This window comes from Nelumbo nucifera, chromosome 8, assembly GCF_055504915.1.
Source record: "Nelumbo nucifera cultivar China Antique chromosome 8, China Antique-T2T, whole genome shotgun sequence".
NCBI lineage: Eukaryota > Viridiplantae > Streptophyta > Magnoliopsida > Proteales > Nelumbonaceae > Nelumbo > Nelumbo nucifera.
Window position 1 is genome coordinate 21,688,724 of NC_142656.1, and position 16,996 is coordinate 21,705,719.

The 16,996-nt window shown below is 34.5% G+C and overlaps 1 protein-coding gene across 4 annotated transcripts; it reads right to left on the reverse strand.

The window, feature by feature from the left end:
• Positions 1-4,066: 4,066 nt before the first annotated feature.
• Positions 4,067-12,171, reverse strand: LOC104610739 (disease resistance protein RGA2-like). 4 transcript variants are annotated; one of them, XR_016079137.1, is made up of 3 exons: positions 7,303-12,171; positions 6,913-7,197; positions 4,067-4,500 (listed from the first exon to the last, which is right to left on the reverse strand). XR_016079137.1 is itself a non-coding variant. In XM_088892552.1 (2 exons), the coding sequence occupies exons 1-2, from the start codon at positions 11,521-11,523 to the stop codon at positions 7,099-7,101; spliced, it is 4,320 nt and encodes a 1,439-aa protein (XP_088748678.1). In that variant the 5' UTR covers positions 11,524-12,171; the 3' UTR covers positions 4,067-7,098. The 4 variants fall into 4 exon arrangements, 1 of the variants encoding a protein (XP_088748678.1); XR_016079138.1 differs by having other exon boundaries at positions 4,067-5,781; positions 5,841-7,197; XR_016079139.1 differs by having other exon boundaries at positions 5,379-7,197.
• Between the last annotated feature and the right edge of the window lie 4,825 nt (positions 12,172-16,996).

The window sequence follows — 16,996 nt, forward strand, 5'->3', positions numbered from 1 at the left end:
CATTGGTCATTTGTTCAGTGTTACTATCAGTTCCTTCGCACAACTGAGGATAAGCTTTCTTAATATAATGCACAAGGAATCAAATGAATCAATAGAAGATGTGGTCAAGTTGATTCTCTTGCACTTCTTTGATTTTGTGAACTGGATCAATTTGATTCTCTTGCACCTCTTTGTTTCTAAGGGGGCCTGTGTGAGCCTTGTCTGGGCCAATTTTGTGAATGATCTAGCACACATATCAGAATACTCATGGGCGTGATGTGCGCATCAATTCCTCGTACATGCCCTTAATCGTGTTGTCGGAGGTGCTAGTGAGCCTAACAATGATGGTCAACTGTCCTATTAAGGACCTATTTAGGCCCTTAATCGTGTTGTCGGACGTATTTGGAAGCATTTCATCAATCTTTTTTTTTTTTTTTGTTTTCAGTCCAATGGAACAAAGTATTATTCAGGTACTATATTTATATTGATATTTATATTTTAATGCAATTGCAAGCATGATAGTACAAGCACAGTACAACATTTAGGCCATTAGACCCCACCCACTGTTAGGCCATGGTTGTTGAAGTGGCAAAACATGGGGTACACTGGCAGCTTTGACATTAGAGAATTAGCACGAAAAATAACTGTTGGAACGGTAAGTATATGATTGATACTCTCACCCCACCTCCATTCAATGTTCATCAGCTAGGTATTTACATCATTTATATTTTCAGGTGGTTGATACCCTCATTCCATCCAATTATGAAATTATGAGTTAACACCCATATGAGATTTTTCAGAACACCCGATGGAAAAATCAGTTTTTAGAATAATTCAATAGATAGGAGGAGAGTGAAAATAAAGAAGTATGAAATGGGGAAGAAGACAATGGAAAGAAGCCACTTAGCTCTTAAAGAATAGATGATTTCTTTCCATTTTCAGTACTAACTGGAAAATTAGAAACCCTAGAGAGGAAGATATAGAGAAATATAGAGGGAGAGAGAGCTGCTAGAAAGAATGCCGTAGAGAGAGAGAGAGAGAGACCGTTGGAGTGTGGAGACTATTGGAGTGTTAGTTGTATTGGACCATTTAAGTTTGGGCTGGTTTGGCTCTATATAATCTCTTTGACCATCCAACCCATCCAAGTCATATTTAGTTTGGATGGGGTCCAATTAGGGGTGATCATTTCAGTCCGACCCAGCCCGAAAAATCTGGGCTTGGGCTTAGGTTTTTTGTTAAGGCTCGAACCAGGCTGGGGCTGCATCAAGCCTGCAAAATTTAGGGTTGGGTTTGGGCCTAATTTTTTAGGCCTGGCCTGGACATTTATAAATAATATATATCTTCTTTTACTAAACCCTAATCTTCTCGGCTCTCTCTCACCAATTTCACAAAACCACCGTCGTGCCCAATCTCTCTCTCTCTCTCTCTCTCTCTCACCAAAAGACGAATTTTCTAGTGATTAAGACTCCATTGATAAAGATAAATCTGAAGTTTAGAGTGGTTGCAAGTTTTGAGTAATATTGAAACCATTTTCAATATTTTATTACTTATTTATTTACATTAATTTGAACTATTTTTTCTTAGTTTACTAATATCTTTTTTATTTCACTTTTTAAAGTTGTTTTTGTGGATATTACATGAAAATGGACAGTTGTTTTTTTATAAATATTATAGGTTCTAGCCTTCTAGGTTGATTTTTTGTTGATAGAAAAATTAGTTTTTGCTAAAATTATCATTTTTAGCATACTAATGACCAATTAAAACTTAGAAATTACAAGGTATAATTATTTAATTTCTTTGATGTTAGAAGCTTTATTCTTACATATTACTATAGTCTCCACGACAATAAGTGAAAAAAGTATAATTATTTAATTTTGAAACTGAAATACAATAATTAAGCCCAGAATCTTGGCCTAACCCGACCCAGACCCATGTGGGGTCGGGCCTGAGCTTATATTTTTAGGCCCATAATGTGGGTTGTGCTGACCTAGGCCTAGCCTAAGCTTGTTGTTATGAAGGCAAAGCCCGGTCCACGCCATGATCACCCCTAGGTCAAAACTTTTCCATTCACACCCTACTCATATGCACTCTTAAAGGTTTTTTATGAACGTGGTCAAACCAACTCAACCTGCTTTCATTTTATTACCTATTGGAGCTTCTCCCATGTTCCTTCAAATAACTTCATATTTTACCTTTTTTTTTTATAGTTTTCTTCCAAAATGTCTCTTGCTCAATATATGGGAGCCTGCTTTCCAGGAGTGTAAAACCTGAATTGGGCCAATCTGAACAAACCTGATTCAATCTCAACTATAATAGGCTGATTTTTGGCACAGGTGATCTTCCATGCATGAACCATTGACCAAAAATATTAATATAGCCCTGTTTATATGAAAACGAAGAACAAATTTAAACACGTGCTGTAGTGGTATACTGGCACCATGTAGAGTTATTCTGGCATTAACAGTATCCTTTACGTGTGCCTTCCTTTTCCAATATAAGACCAGATTAGTTACTCTGGTCAAAGAATCTTTTTCAGAAAGAGGATGGTAAAACAGGAGAATGCAACAAAATCTCATGTTGGCTACAAACAGAAGATTTTGGTCCACACACCTGGAGAACTTATAAAAAGAACAGGAGGGCAACCACTGTTTGATCCTTTGAACATCTATTTTTTTTTTTTTGCAAATTATGTTTTTAACTCTGTGAGCTATTTACATTATTATATATTTACTAGCGAACTAGCAAATACACAACTATTATGAGCGACAATCTGCTACCTACATGTACCCGCAAGACACTACAACCACATATCAAGAACATCTCCCCATGAATGACAACTGAGATATTCCTCATGTGTGGCTGCAGTACCTTGTGGGTAGCATATATACTATATGTACAAACATGTAGTATATGTGCTGTGTATTGAATATAGTATGTACATGTATATCATCTAATAATATTTGTAAGCATTTTTCTTTTATTCTATTTTTAAACCAACTAATAACCCCTACTTTTCAAAAGAAGGATAAAAAACCTCTATTAGGTATATATGCTGTATATTACATATAGCATGTGCATATCATCTAATAACATTTCTAAGCATTTTTCTTTTATTCTATTTTTACAGTAGCTAATAACCCCTACTTTTTCAAAAGAAGGATAAAACATAAAAGAACCTCTACTGAGTATGGGGAACTATATAATCATTTTTCTTGGGTTTATGCTGGGTTTTATTTTTTTAATTGAGGAACTTTAGCACTCTTCCTTCCCTAGGGGAAGCCTAGTCACATATTTGAAGGAGGAACCCTCTATCTAAAGGCTTTGCTAGTTGGACCATAAAGCATAAGTGAAATTTTGGAAGTGCAAAACATGAGTACGAAGATCAATTCTTTTAGGTTGGGTTAGTCAGCCGTTTACAATTTATGGTTGGTCTTGGAATTAGAAAATATAAGCAAAGTTTGGATTAGAACTGGGTTGAGGAAATGAAAAAACCAACCTAGACTGAACTCAACAACACACATGTACATTTTATCAACACATATCAACATATTCCACTCTTTAACTGGACAGTTTCAAGTTCTTTGGGTTGTCCAGTTTTGTTCTATGGTTGAAGAACTAGAAGTTTAGAACCTTGTTCTAACATTTACTTGATCTCGGTTTAGATTTCTACAATTTGATTGGGTTTGGCTGCAGATAAACATGACCCCTGTGTGTTATACCTAGATTAAGTGAATAAATTGGAAGATAGATTGACGGAATTGTTGTTGTATGGATGGGTTGTCTTTGGAAAAATGAATCCAATGCAATATTTTTGAACCATGAGAACCTGATGGAAATGGAACTAACACCCATTGAAGTAGGTTTCGTGTCAATTATGTAATTTCTTCTACCAACAAATAAAATAAAATAAAATGTTTATTATGTAATTGCTTCCAAAACAGAACATGCCAAAGATTGGAAGTAGCAGTTGCTGATAACAAAGGATCAGACATAAGCTCATGATGTAGATCAAAACATCCTTCAACAGCGTAATTAATTCCATGTAATCAAGATTCATTAAAATCACACACAAAAAAATTTACTAGAATTTTCACTAGAAAAGCTTGTATCGGTAATATATTGAGGTCCACAATCTCTGCCACATTTAATTTTCACAATTGACACAGAAAACTTGAGCTTGTTTTCCAATAAGTAGAAACCACATATGAATGGCTGTAGGTACAAAACCTTGGTCTCACCTAGAAACACAGCCTAACCTTTTGTGTAACTCTCATGTACAACACTCATTCCAGACCATTAATCAAATGGGGTAGACACCTAAAATTCCAAATTACATCAAGGACATACCAATCCTCAGTAATCTTATGTAGTACTGATAAATGTGTAGGACCAAAGATACTTGAACCTCAAGAAAATCTGCTTATGTTGCTTGCAATTACATCTCTGGTAAACCAATATGAGACAAAAGGTACCCTGCATTGTTCAAGAATCTACCGTTCTCTTACCCAAGAATGCTTCAATCTGTCATGTATGAGAGGATATTAACTTCTTTTTGAGGAAAGATGAGTAAGAATTTTATTGCACAAACACAGAATAACATAGCACAACAGGCCCCTGGATCAGGAGGACAAGTAAAGCAATAAGAGACTTCAACTAGAACTGAAACAAAATAAACTGTGCTGTCTGCCTGAACCTTTGCACCATGTCCGTGAATGTATATGTTAGTGGAATTTTTTTTAGTATAATTTCTCACATAACATAATTCACCCAATTAGACTAATAATTGGGTTTTTTTTTTGTTATTTAGGTAAGCCCCATTCGGAAATCACGTGGATATTCCCTTAATTACATCTCTGTTACGGGCAGAGAAAACCTTTTGATTCTGATTCAGAAGTACCAATGAATAGAGACTAACCTAAGTATCATTTTTCTACAGAATTTTCCTTTGAAAATTCTGGTATATATTCCCTCTTTGTTTGAGAGAAAACCAGCAAATAAAATAAACTTTTTATACATAACAAGTAAATAGGTATCATAAATAGTCATATTTCATCAATAAGGGTGCAAATGACCTTTAAATTGTGATTATATGCATTTATCATGGTGTGAAGAACCATAATCAATCAAGTTTCATGAACAAGGTTGCAGATGGTTTTCCCCCTCATACATAGGTTAATAGGTTGTGAGGAACCATAGTCAGCCAAGTTTCATGAATAAGGCTGTAGATAGTTGTTTCCCTCACATATGATTAAAATGAGACAAGGAGGAAAAAAAAAGGAAATAATAACAACAAAGAAGGAAAGTGTGTGAAAGGAGTATAATGAAAGACATAAGTCTAAAAAAGGAAGTTGTAGAAGTATCATAATGAAGAGGTGGAGGAGGAATACTATAATCCCTACTTCTTTCTCATCTTCTCCCTTTTCTTCCACACCACAATCTTCTCTTCTTTCTCCTTTGGTTTGTCTCTTGTTGCTGTAAATTCTATCAACTGGATAGAATTAACCAACAAAAAGGCATTAGCCCCTTCTCCTTGTAGGAGAGGGGTTTATATAGAGGAGGGAGGTGGTTAAGTAATTCCCCCTCCTCTTTTCTTAGAGTGCCAAGTGTCACCCCACTTAAAATGGGTTAAGGAGGGAAAAGAAAACTCTTCCTTCCTAAGGTGACAAGTTTCCCCCCCACTTAAAGTGAGTTAGAAGAGGGAAAATAACTCTCTCCCCTAGGGTGACATGTGTCCCCCCCACTTCAAGTGGTTAAAGGAAGGAAAATAAATCCTTCTTCCCAGGGTGACATGTGTCCCCCCCACTTAAAGTGGTTAGAAGAGGGAAAATAACTCTCCCCTAGGGTGACATGTGTCCCCCCACATCAAGTGGTTAAAGGAGGGAAAATAGCCCTCTTGTTAAAATAGGGCAAATGGCATCCCCTTATAAATAATTGGGACTCCTCACAAGAAATTAATTAATAAGGATTTATTATTCTTTTAGGGCCTGTCGTTCCATTAAATGGGCTCTACTGCAGGCCCATTAAATGCTTATTGCATTACAAACAAGCCCAATTAATTTGGGGTCTGTTGTTCACTAAATTAGACTGTAGGCCTTTTTCTTTATTAAAATGTTTCAGCCCACCAATAGGACTGACTGGGCTAATAAGAAAGCCTTTTTTTCTTCTCTATTGTTATTTTTTTAAGCTATGTCCGGGAGTATCTTAATAACCTGCTCCCAGTCCAGCAAACTTAAGGACTTAACAGTATACCTGTTACTTAAAGTGATTAGAAGAAAACAGATATTATATTTCCCTAGCTTTTTGGAAATGCCCAGAAAAATCTAATCTCAGAACTTGTTTGGGTGTGCACCACCAAAAAACATAATGCAGTATGTATACTTTAAGTCCTATAACTGCATTTATATTAGCACCAAAGCCACATCTGACATGGCTTTAAGACTTGAGCTTGCTATGATGCAATAACTATTTCTCTGTTTCGGTGAACTAAAGCATAGACTTTTATTGAAACATATCAATAAATGAAAATCTACATTGGATCAATATAATGGGACCTATGAACTAATGGAACAAGACAACGTAGAATCTACAAGCATTCAATTTAGGTGGAAAAATTAAGATGCAAACAAACAGAAGTCTTTGGTGTTTAAAAAGGTTCTGATGATTGCTAAGACCTGCTGAACAAACCATTTCATTCTGCACTGACTACAATGTAAGTAACAGTCAAAGTATGATAAGATATAGACACCACCTTCTATACGAGGGATGGAAATCCTACCAATATTTAATTGAAAGGATATAACAAAGGCAACAGTTGAGAGGTATTGAATTATATTAAAGCTCAAGCTTCTTCAACTACATTTGGTTGCTTTGGCTTTTATGTCCTAAAGAATTTAAGCTGGATAATTGCATTTCCTTACAAATGCATAACTTTACCTGGAATATCTGATGGATTAGGATGTTGCTGTTGAGGACTGGTTAGCAATCGGATGACATGGGAGGGTTTTGATGACCAATAATACTTTGAGTTCTTCAAAGCCCAAGTGCAGAATTATTGTGGGATGCTTATCTGCCAGGTAGACTGACTTATCTCCTATTTTGGGTCCAAATTGGTCATTCAGCTCAAGTGGTAGATGCCATATGAAGTGGCACCTGTTTATTCATGTTACTTGGATAGAGCCTCCGAGATCCATATTGTATACGGGTGACAAAATCTCTACCCTGCCAAAATAGGAAAGAGAATATCAAAAACACAAGAAAAAGAAAGAAAAATAATAAACAGAAGAAGGAATTATATGAAGTCACCAGATTGGAACAATAAGGAACCTCAGTGGGGATTTGTTTTGGAAATTTTATGGAGGGATCCATATCAAATTTCCAACCTCTGTCTGATAATGAAAAATGACCAAAGCCTTGCGCACAAATATGAAATATCTTAGGCCATTGCTTTCCAGTATCCTTTTTGTAAAGTTTCTCCAGGTGAGGACATTTGAATAAATCTAGTGTCTGAAGATTGGGAGGGAGACCCTCTCTTGGTAAAGATTTGACCATACGAGCATTTCTGATGGCCAAATATTCCAAAGAAGTAAGCTGATGCAGATGAAGCTCTCTAAGGGACTCAAGATTCTCAAGATCCAACAGCTGAAGCTCTCTAAGAGAGGAGGGCAAAAACCCCTCCCCCTCCTCTCCCTTTTCAGAAAAAAAGGACACGAGGCCAGGACAGTTGCTTATAGTCAATTGTTCAAGAGAAGCAAGTTTGTTCAACTCCAAATGCTTGGGTAGGGTATCCCTATTTTCACCAAATCCGCCAATTACAAGTCTCCTTAACTTTGTGGGCAACCCACTTTCTGGAAAGGTAACTAGGTGTCGACATACCAATATGCGTAATTCCTCAAGTGTCGTCAAGTTATTCAACTCCATAGGTAAAGACTCAAGATTAATGCAGATGGTGAGACTAATTTCTTTCAGAGCAGGCCACCGTCCACCTGGAAAATGCACTAACAGAGGACATTGATGAATCCACAATGTTTGAAGAGATGTGAGCTTGTCAAGCCAGCCAGACATGGTAGGGAATTCAAAATTACTACATTCCAGAATGGAAAGAGTTTTTAGTGAAGTTGGCAACAACTGACCTTCTCCCTCAACTGTTGTAGAAGATAATGTGAAACCAGGACAGTTAGAGATCAATAGAAATTCAAGATGAGTGAAATTGTGGAGGCCCATGTTAAAGAATTCCAATCTCTTACAAGAGCTAATAAAAAGAGTTTCTAGTTTGGGAGGCAATGTCATAGATGTGAGGCTAGGAGTGTTCTCAATATGCAAACCCTCTAGTTTAGTGAGCTTATGAAGATGTGGCAAGGTCTCTAATTCAGGACATTCAATAACTTTCAGAGATTGAAGAGAGACTAGGTATTCTAAACCCGTGATCTCTTTCTCAAGATTAGAACAATTTTGAATCACCAATTGTTTAAGTGCTGTGAGAGATTGCAACAACTGCTCAGGTAAATACACGGGCCTCTCAGTATTACCAATGTACAAGGAAGAGAGAGAAGGCAATTTGGGCACCCTTGTCAACAGTATTTCCATGTACACATTCATCAACACTAGTCGACGGGGACTTGGAATCCATGGAAGAGCTACCAATTCTACACATTTGTCTATTACCAAAATTTCCAAGCTTGGAAGGCGTTCTGGCAATTCCTTCAATTTGGGACAGTTTCTCATTTCTAGGCCAAGAAGTTTAGGAAATTCACCATTATCTTTCATGGGCAGAGAAGATGATGATGATGATGATGATTCATGTGAGACAATCATGCGCCTTGAAGGAGCAGTTAGATCTTGACAATTTTGTAATTTCAAGACAACCAAGGCAGGAAAACAATACGAAGGAAATCTGCCCAATTTAGGGCAATCTTCAATTGTAAGCAATTCAAGGCAAGGGAATAATATTTCACATTTAGAGTCTTCCTTTTCTTGATCTTCTCCTCCAAAATACCATTCCACCCACTTATGGTTTCTCCTGAATGCAAGTGTTTCCAATGATTGAAATCCCTTCCCATAAAACTCCTGCCCAATATACCTCAGCTTATCCATGCCCTCTATTGTGAGATGCCTGAGCATGGGTAGCTCCCCAAGAAGAGGGAGGACCTCAATTTCTTTACAATCAATGAGTTCAACTACCTCTAGTTTAGAAAGTACCCCAATCCAAGTTGGAAACCTCAATCCATAATAGTTTCTGATATATAGTCCCTTGAGGTTAGAATGAGGTTGCAGAAACTCAACTATTTCTTCTGCTAATTGAATTCTTCCACCTTGTGAATCATCACTCCAACGTAAATCTAATGCCTGAACGTGTTCTTTATTATTCAAATTGGCCTCCTTGACATCATGAACTGTGAGCGCATTTTCCACTCCTGCAATAAGAAGTCGTTCTCTGAGGTGTTTCAAATTCCGTAACTCTCCAATTCTGCAACACCCTCTTTTATTTCCAACAGCAAACTCAGCCAATGTCCGAAGACTAGTTAGGCTTCCCATTCCAGGTGGCATTGCCTCTACCTTCCAACCATTGGGAGCAAGGACATGCCGAAGATTAACCAGATTGTGTAGGCCATTAGGTAATCTACTAAGACAAGAAGGAAGTATTATAGATTGTAAGTTATAGAGGCTACAAATTGATTCTGGCAACCATGTAATGTCAAGGTTTCTGACATCAAGGTACCGTAAGAGTCTTAAATTACCAATTGAATCTGGCAGCTCATTGAGACTACCATGCAAGCACAACACCCGTAAGCATCTCAATGAAAGAAATAGATCATCAATGTGCTTGTCATCATACAATATTTCATAGTATCGAGGTTGGAAATAAGTACGCAGAGACTTTGCTTCACAGAATGCATTAATCTTTATTTGTTGACCTTGTATGGGACAAAATGATGCATGGCGAGCCCTTGGAGGAATTTTGCACTTGTTACCTTCTGATCTAAAGCATGTATCATTTGAAACAGATTGTGCTAAATCATGAATGAGGTCATGCATCACAAACTTTGTTTTGTCGTCACTACTATATTGAAAAAATGACCTTGATAACAGATCATCAAAGTACTCCTCACCAATGTCTTCCATTTGCTTTTGTCTAGTAGAGCTTAGAAAGCCTTCTGCCATCCACAACAAGACTAACTCCTCTTTCTCAAAAACATAGCCCTTGGGAAAGATGGAACAATAAGTAAAACATTGCTTCAGGTTTGAAGGGAGATATTGATAGCTCAATCTCAGAGCTAGCAAAACATTGCCTTTCTCTTCTGGTACATTCCATTCGTTACTATCCAGAATATATTGCCAGTCCTTCTCGTCAACTTTGGAGCGCAAGAGGCTTCCAAGCGTCTTCACTGCAATAGGCAAACCTTTACATTTTTTCACAATTCCCTTACCAATTTCTATCAAATTTGGTTGTTCATTGTTGACTGCAAATGCACGTTGCTTAAACAATAACCAACAGTCATCATTTGATAAACCTTTCAGAGAATAAGCAACAGTAGTGCCCATGACAGATGAAACAACTGTACTTCGTGTGGTTACTAAAACTTTACTTCCTTGTTTTCCAAATGTTAGAGGCGCTTGCAAGGTTTCCCAGTCATCGCAATTCTCATTCCATACATCGTCTAAAACAAGTAAAAATCTCTTTCCAATCAATGTCTTCTGAAGTTTAACTTGAAGTGGTTGTAACTGCAATAGATCACAACCTTCCCCTGTCACAGACTCAATAATCCCTTTAGTTATGATGCTAACATCAGCTTCTGTTGACACATAAAACCAGGCTTTGATGTCGAAGTGCCCCTCAAGCCTCTTGTCATTGTATACAAGTTGAGCAAGTATTGTCTTGCCAAGCCCACCCATTCCCACAATTGGGATTACCTCAAGCCCTCCTCCTCCTCTCTCTCCATTTGATAACAACAACTCAACAATGTTGTTCTTATCGTTTTCTCGGCCATAAATACCAGATTCATCGACTAAGGAACTTGTTTGTCGTCTCTGTGAGATGGGCACCCCCATCCCTCCGGTAACTTGAATCAAATGGAGCCGATCCCTTTCATTAGTAAGTTCCTCTAATTTTAGGGTGATCTCCTCTATCCGAGATGCCATCCCAGGATAATCGAACTTATTCATCTTCTTTTTTACTGATATGCGATCCTTAGCCTTATTGATCGGACTGCAACAGAGGAAAGAAGTTCGTACCTCATCTTTTTCAGCCTTAATATCTGATTCCAGTTTGGATCGTCCAACCTCAGTTGCATACTCGTCCAAGACGTCTTCTGCATCATAAATGAGATGCTTGATTTCTTCCAACCACGCCTTCACCTGGGTGCTATCGCTCTGTTTTCTCTCAGCATCATCGACCATGGCCTGCAGATTCTTCAACGTAATTTCTAGCTTTCTGAAGTTTACACCAAGGTTCCTTCTTGGCTGAAACACCTCGAAAATCAAAGGGCCCAACTTCTCCAACAACAACCCAACAGAAGCAGAGATTAGTGCTTCTATCACAATAGACATTCTCTTAATTGGTAGTAGAAACTAGAAAGAAAACAAAGAAGAAACTAGGGCGTAGCAGAGACGAATGGGTTTCTATGAGAATGAAAAGACTCACTATCAAGGTATCTCCAATCGATTACAAAATCCCAACCGGCCCAAACATGGACTGAATCACAAGATGTAGAATTTAAGAAGCATATTTCAACCTTTTGTGCTGTTGTCGTATTTTCTCCTGCACTTGTCAACCTTTTGGGCAGTCCACGTGGGTCGGAAATGTGGCTTCACAGTAGTCGGTAGCTAATTACCATGAGCCGAGTACAACGTTTTAGGTCATGCTAAGCTGCGATTTTGAACTGTGAAGCTATCGCCAATAATGCTGGAATAAAGCTAGTTGGGAATTAACCGTGAGGTTTCAGGAATATACTTCGTTTAGAAATTATTTTGCTATTAAAAGGAATGAAAAGACTCTTCTTGACTCTTAATTGTTCTTCAAAATTTCAAAATGTACCTCGGAAGAACAATATGACAGTCAAAGCCTGATTTAAGCACCGACCTTCCACTTACAGAAGATAGTTCCTTTTCTCTCACTCACATTTCAGTATTTCTCTGAACAAATCAATGCAGGATTGGACTCAAGCTTCTTACTTTCTTAGTACAAAGCAGCAAATCAGGATACGGAATGTTAATACTACAAATTATTACCACTTGACTGGCAATGGGTTCAGTGGTATTTCAGCAAACTCATCTGTTTCTGCACAGGTGTGTGACTTGTAAACAGTGGAGCATAACAGATATGGTATTCTATCCTCCGTAGATGAGATGTGATTACGAAGATATAGCACGAGTTCGTGGGATCTCAGCTCGGGTTCTTTTCTTTTCAGTATGGTGGGCCCAAGGCTATGTCGTAATTGTCGCTCATGATCTCTCTGCCACTCAGTCTTAGGTCAGGTCGGGTCATGCATTATGTCAAAGTTATTTATTTAAAAAAAATTAATAAAAATTTTAAAATTTTAATTTTATATAAATTTTGTGTATAAAATTGTTTATATATATAATAATTAAATAAATTAGTATAATAAATTAAAAAAATATTTATTTTATTAATATATTATATACTATATATTATTATATATTTATAATTTATATAACTATATATAAAATACATATAAATATATATATGGGCTATGCTGGGTCGTGCCAGTCTGTGGGCAGAACGGCCCGCTCGGTTGTGCCAAGCCGTGCTGGCCAATAGACTTAATTAAATAAATTAGTCTGAGAACTTACCATTTATATATTTCATGGTTCGGATTTCTGAAATAGGGGTTGCGGACGGTACGGCCCACTCAGTCGTACCGTGCCGTATTGGCCCATGAACCTAAAATCCCAAGCCCAACACGGCCCGCATAGTCATGCTGAACCTAGTACAACCTGCGGACCGTCATGCCGGGCCACGGACGACACAGCCCAATTTACACCTCTAGTCAAACTTTAACATATGCTTTCTGTGTATACATCGATCTCAGAGCTTACCATTTATATATTTCATGGTTCGGAATTCTGAAGCAGGGGTTGCGGAAGCTTTAATTTGTTTAAAAAACTGCTGCACCATAGATAGAGTGGAGGTTTCGGTGAGATTTCAGCATATGTCAGCCTTTTTTAGACTTGTGATCCACAAATCCAAGTGTTTCTGTTCTTGCTGTTTCCATCGATGCTGCTATACACGCTGCAGTTCATATTCCTTGCTCTATGTATTTTTTTTATTCTTTTGCATTGTTTAAAATAATAAAAGATCTTGTTAATTCATTCAAGCTACTAATCCTTCTTTAAAGTTTTTCCTTTTCTGTAATTTGTTGAAACCTCATACTCAACTCAAAGCCATGGGCTATATGGTGTAGTTTCTTTTTCTCAGATTTGAATTTTTCTATAGGGCAAATCTCTTAAAAAGCACTTACTAAGTTTTAGTAAATTGATTTGTTCATCCCTGATGTTTATAAATTGCCCTAAATTATCTAAGTTCTTTGACAATCCTCAAATTGCCCCAAGTTGTCTAAGGGTCCGTTTGGTTCGTAGTTTCGATTCCGATTCCAAACCCCTATTCTACTAAACCAAACCGATCCTAAGTTCTTTAGTTCTTTGACAATTCTCACCCTGTTAGTCATTCCATCATAATCTGTTTACATGTGTCATCACGTGATATAATATTTTTTAAAAAAACCAAAATTATTTTCTGTAATTGATTTTGCCTTTAATTGTTGTTCAAATTTTCAAAATAAAATCTAACGGATTGAAATAAGATTTTTCCGAGAAAAAAAAAAACATGCGAAAGCCAACAACATCAAATGGGTAAGTAAAATCAGTTTCATAATCTTGAAATTTATTGTTTCCTAATTGCTTAAATTCTTCTCTCTAATTTATACATAAAAGAAATTATGTTTTTCCTCTTTTTCTCTAATGTTGTGGGAATAGTAAAATTACTGGGCTTCCAAGAATCTCATTTTTATTGAAACTTTGATTTTTCCTATTATCTGACACCTTATTTCTTTATCTAATTGTTCTCTCTTTGATCTCCTTAAATTTCCTATTGCGTACATTTTTGTTATGCATCAAGTAGCAATGTCGGTTTTACTTAATAACACTGTTAAATATTAAGTACTGCTTTGTGATTAATAATTACTCATTAATTATTTCTTTGACTATTAATTACTATTTTACAAATAATAATTACTGATTATTAATTAATTAAATCATGTTTGATATTAATTTAGTATTTACTAAATTAATTACTGATTAATAAATACTGTTAATAAATCATTATTATTACTTTAGTAAATTAATTTACTAAATTTAATATTTAGTATTTAGCATTAAACTTCCAGAAATGCTTTAGCATTTTCTGATTATTAATTAATTAATTAACAATTAATATTAATTTATTATTTACTAAATTTACTGATAAATACTGTTCATAAATACAGTATTGACTAAATTACTATGAATTTAGTAAATTAAAAATTATCAATTAAAAAATACTAATTAACTAATTATTTATTATTAATTAGCTAATAATTAATAATATTATTATTGGTTATTAATTAATAATATATTACTTTTTATAATTACCAGAAATATTGTTCATAAATTATTTTAATTTATAATTACTATATAAATATAAATTAATATTAATTTAGTAATTACTAAATTAAGTACAGATTAATGAATACTGTTAATAATTAAACATAGATTATTATCTACTAACTAATTTTTTTTAATATTTGATAGTAATTTTCCAGAAGTACTTTAGTATAATTTATTATAATTACCGATTATTACTGATTGTAATTAGTAGAAATATTAAAAAATAACCACTAAATTGCAGAAATTACGATAAATTACCATAATTTAACAATAACCTATCATATAATAAGTATAACTAAATACGATTATCAAATAAAATAGCAAAATTATAAAAATGTTGATTATTAATTAGCTAATAATAAATAAATAATTTATTAAATTTCCATATTTAATATTAATTTAACAGATACACTTTTAGTATAATTTATTATAATTACCGATTATTACTGATTGTAATTAGTAAATTATTGTTAAATAACCACTAATTACCATAATTTACAAATAATCTATCATATAATAAATAAAAAAATATATATTTACCAAAATATATAGATCGTTAATAATTAAATACTTAATAAATGTCATTAATAAATATCAGCAAAATAATGTTTGAATTTTACTAAAAAATATCATAAATTTGTAGAAAATGTCCAAAAATATAAAAAAATGTGGATTATCAAATAAACTAGTAAAATTAAACATAATAGAGTCTTATTAAATTACAAAGTTTGTTTAATTAAAATTTTAACTAAGAAACTAAAATTAAAAATTAACTTGCTTCTTTATAAAATTAATAAAAAAGAGTAAAATGATAAAATAATATAGGTTAGTAATTTTTTCAGCTTTAATGTTTATTATCAATAAATTGTACACAAAATAATTAAAATGAAAATAAATACAAAAAAAAAGTAAAAATTATAATTAAAGTACAAAATACTAAATATAAAAATAAACTGAATAACAATAATAAAAGTAATAAGATTTGTTTCTCTTAACAAACATTAATGTTAATAATTTTAAATTAAGTAGAATTTCAATATATGTATGACTAATAAAATGTAAAAATAAAATTAATGGACTAGCCCTGAGAATCAATAACCCTTAATTAAATTAAATTAATTAACTAAGATTAACTAAATAGTTATTAGTTAAATTTGTGTATGTTTAACTTATACAAGTTATTTAAATAGTTACTTTTATTTAGTTAACTTACTTTTATTAGTAAAGTAGGAATTTATTAATTAAGTTTCTTATTATTTAGTTAAATAATTATAACTTAATTAATAAATAATGCATGTTTATTAATAAAACAATAAAAAAGTATGAAAATTTTAGTTTAAAAATTAAATATTATATTTTGATATCTATTTAAATTTCATTCAAAAACTAAAATGATACTATAAGTTTGTTAATAAAGTTAAAAAATTAACAAAGTTATTAGTCTTAAACTTAATTATTTTTAATTTAAAATCCACTAATCTACTAAATAAAAATTTAGTAAAAGTCAAAACAATTTAGTAAAAAATAAAATCTAGTACAATTAGGAAAATCACAATGCTCCTTCTTGGGGTGCAACTTGGGTGAGTTGGGTTGGGTTGAGGGTCAACCCAAGCCCAACCCTAATTTTTAAACCTTGAGCTTAGGCTTGTCCCAACTGATGGTTGAGATTTAGTGTACCAACCCATGCCTAATTTGAGCTTAATCCAACATCTTGGGTTGGGCCTTTTGAGCTTTGTAGCCTAAAGTTTTGGATAGAATAAATTGATAACATGTAGATATGTATATTATAAAATGTTGGCCTGACTCAAATTGGGTCGGGTTGAGTTGGGTCGGGCTACCCAAGACCTTAATTCAAGCCTAACCTGAGTTTTTTGGTTTGAGACCAACTTGAAGTTCTAAAACTCAAGCCCAACCTATGCAAAAGCTTTGGACGAGTCGAGTAGGGTTCAGGTTGGGATCATCCAAGTTGCACCTCTATCCCATTTTGCTTTAAATTCTTTTGACAAAGTCCATGCATTGCACGGGTCCACACTAATATATATATATAGTAAGATGGTCCATGTCACCATGCCTCTCTTTGCTCCAACCCCCCATGCTGCTCTCTCCTTCCCCCTTCTTAGCCCTCTGTTAAGCCAAGTCAGCAATGATTTTAGCCTCTCCCATTAGGCCACATCATCTCTTTTCTCAAGAATTTGAATCTTAAAAGAACTCTTCAATAAATCATACTTATCAAAGAACTTTGCTACTCTCTCCTTTTTATTAGAGAAGTGGCCAAAAAATTAGGAATCTATTTCATATGGGACTCTTTTAGAAATCTTCACACTTAGTTGGTTTCCCCACATTTCTTCTTCTTCTTCTT

Excerpts from the sequence above, each read along its gene's own strand:
- LOC104610739 (XM_088892552.1), bottom strand. The coding sequence starts at position 11,523 with ATGTCTATTGTGATAGAAGCACTAATCTCTGCTTCTGTTGGGTTGTTG. Across the intron at positions 7,198-7,302 it reads CAAAACAAATCCCCACTGAG|GGTAGAGATTTTGTCACCCG; the intron begins GTTCCTTATTGT and ends CTATTTTGGCAG.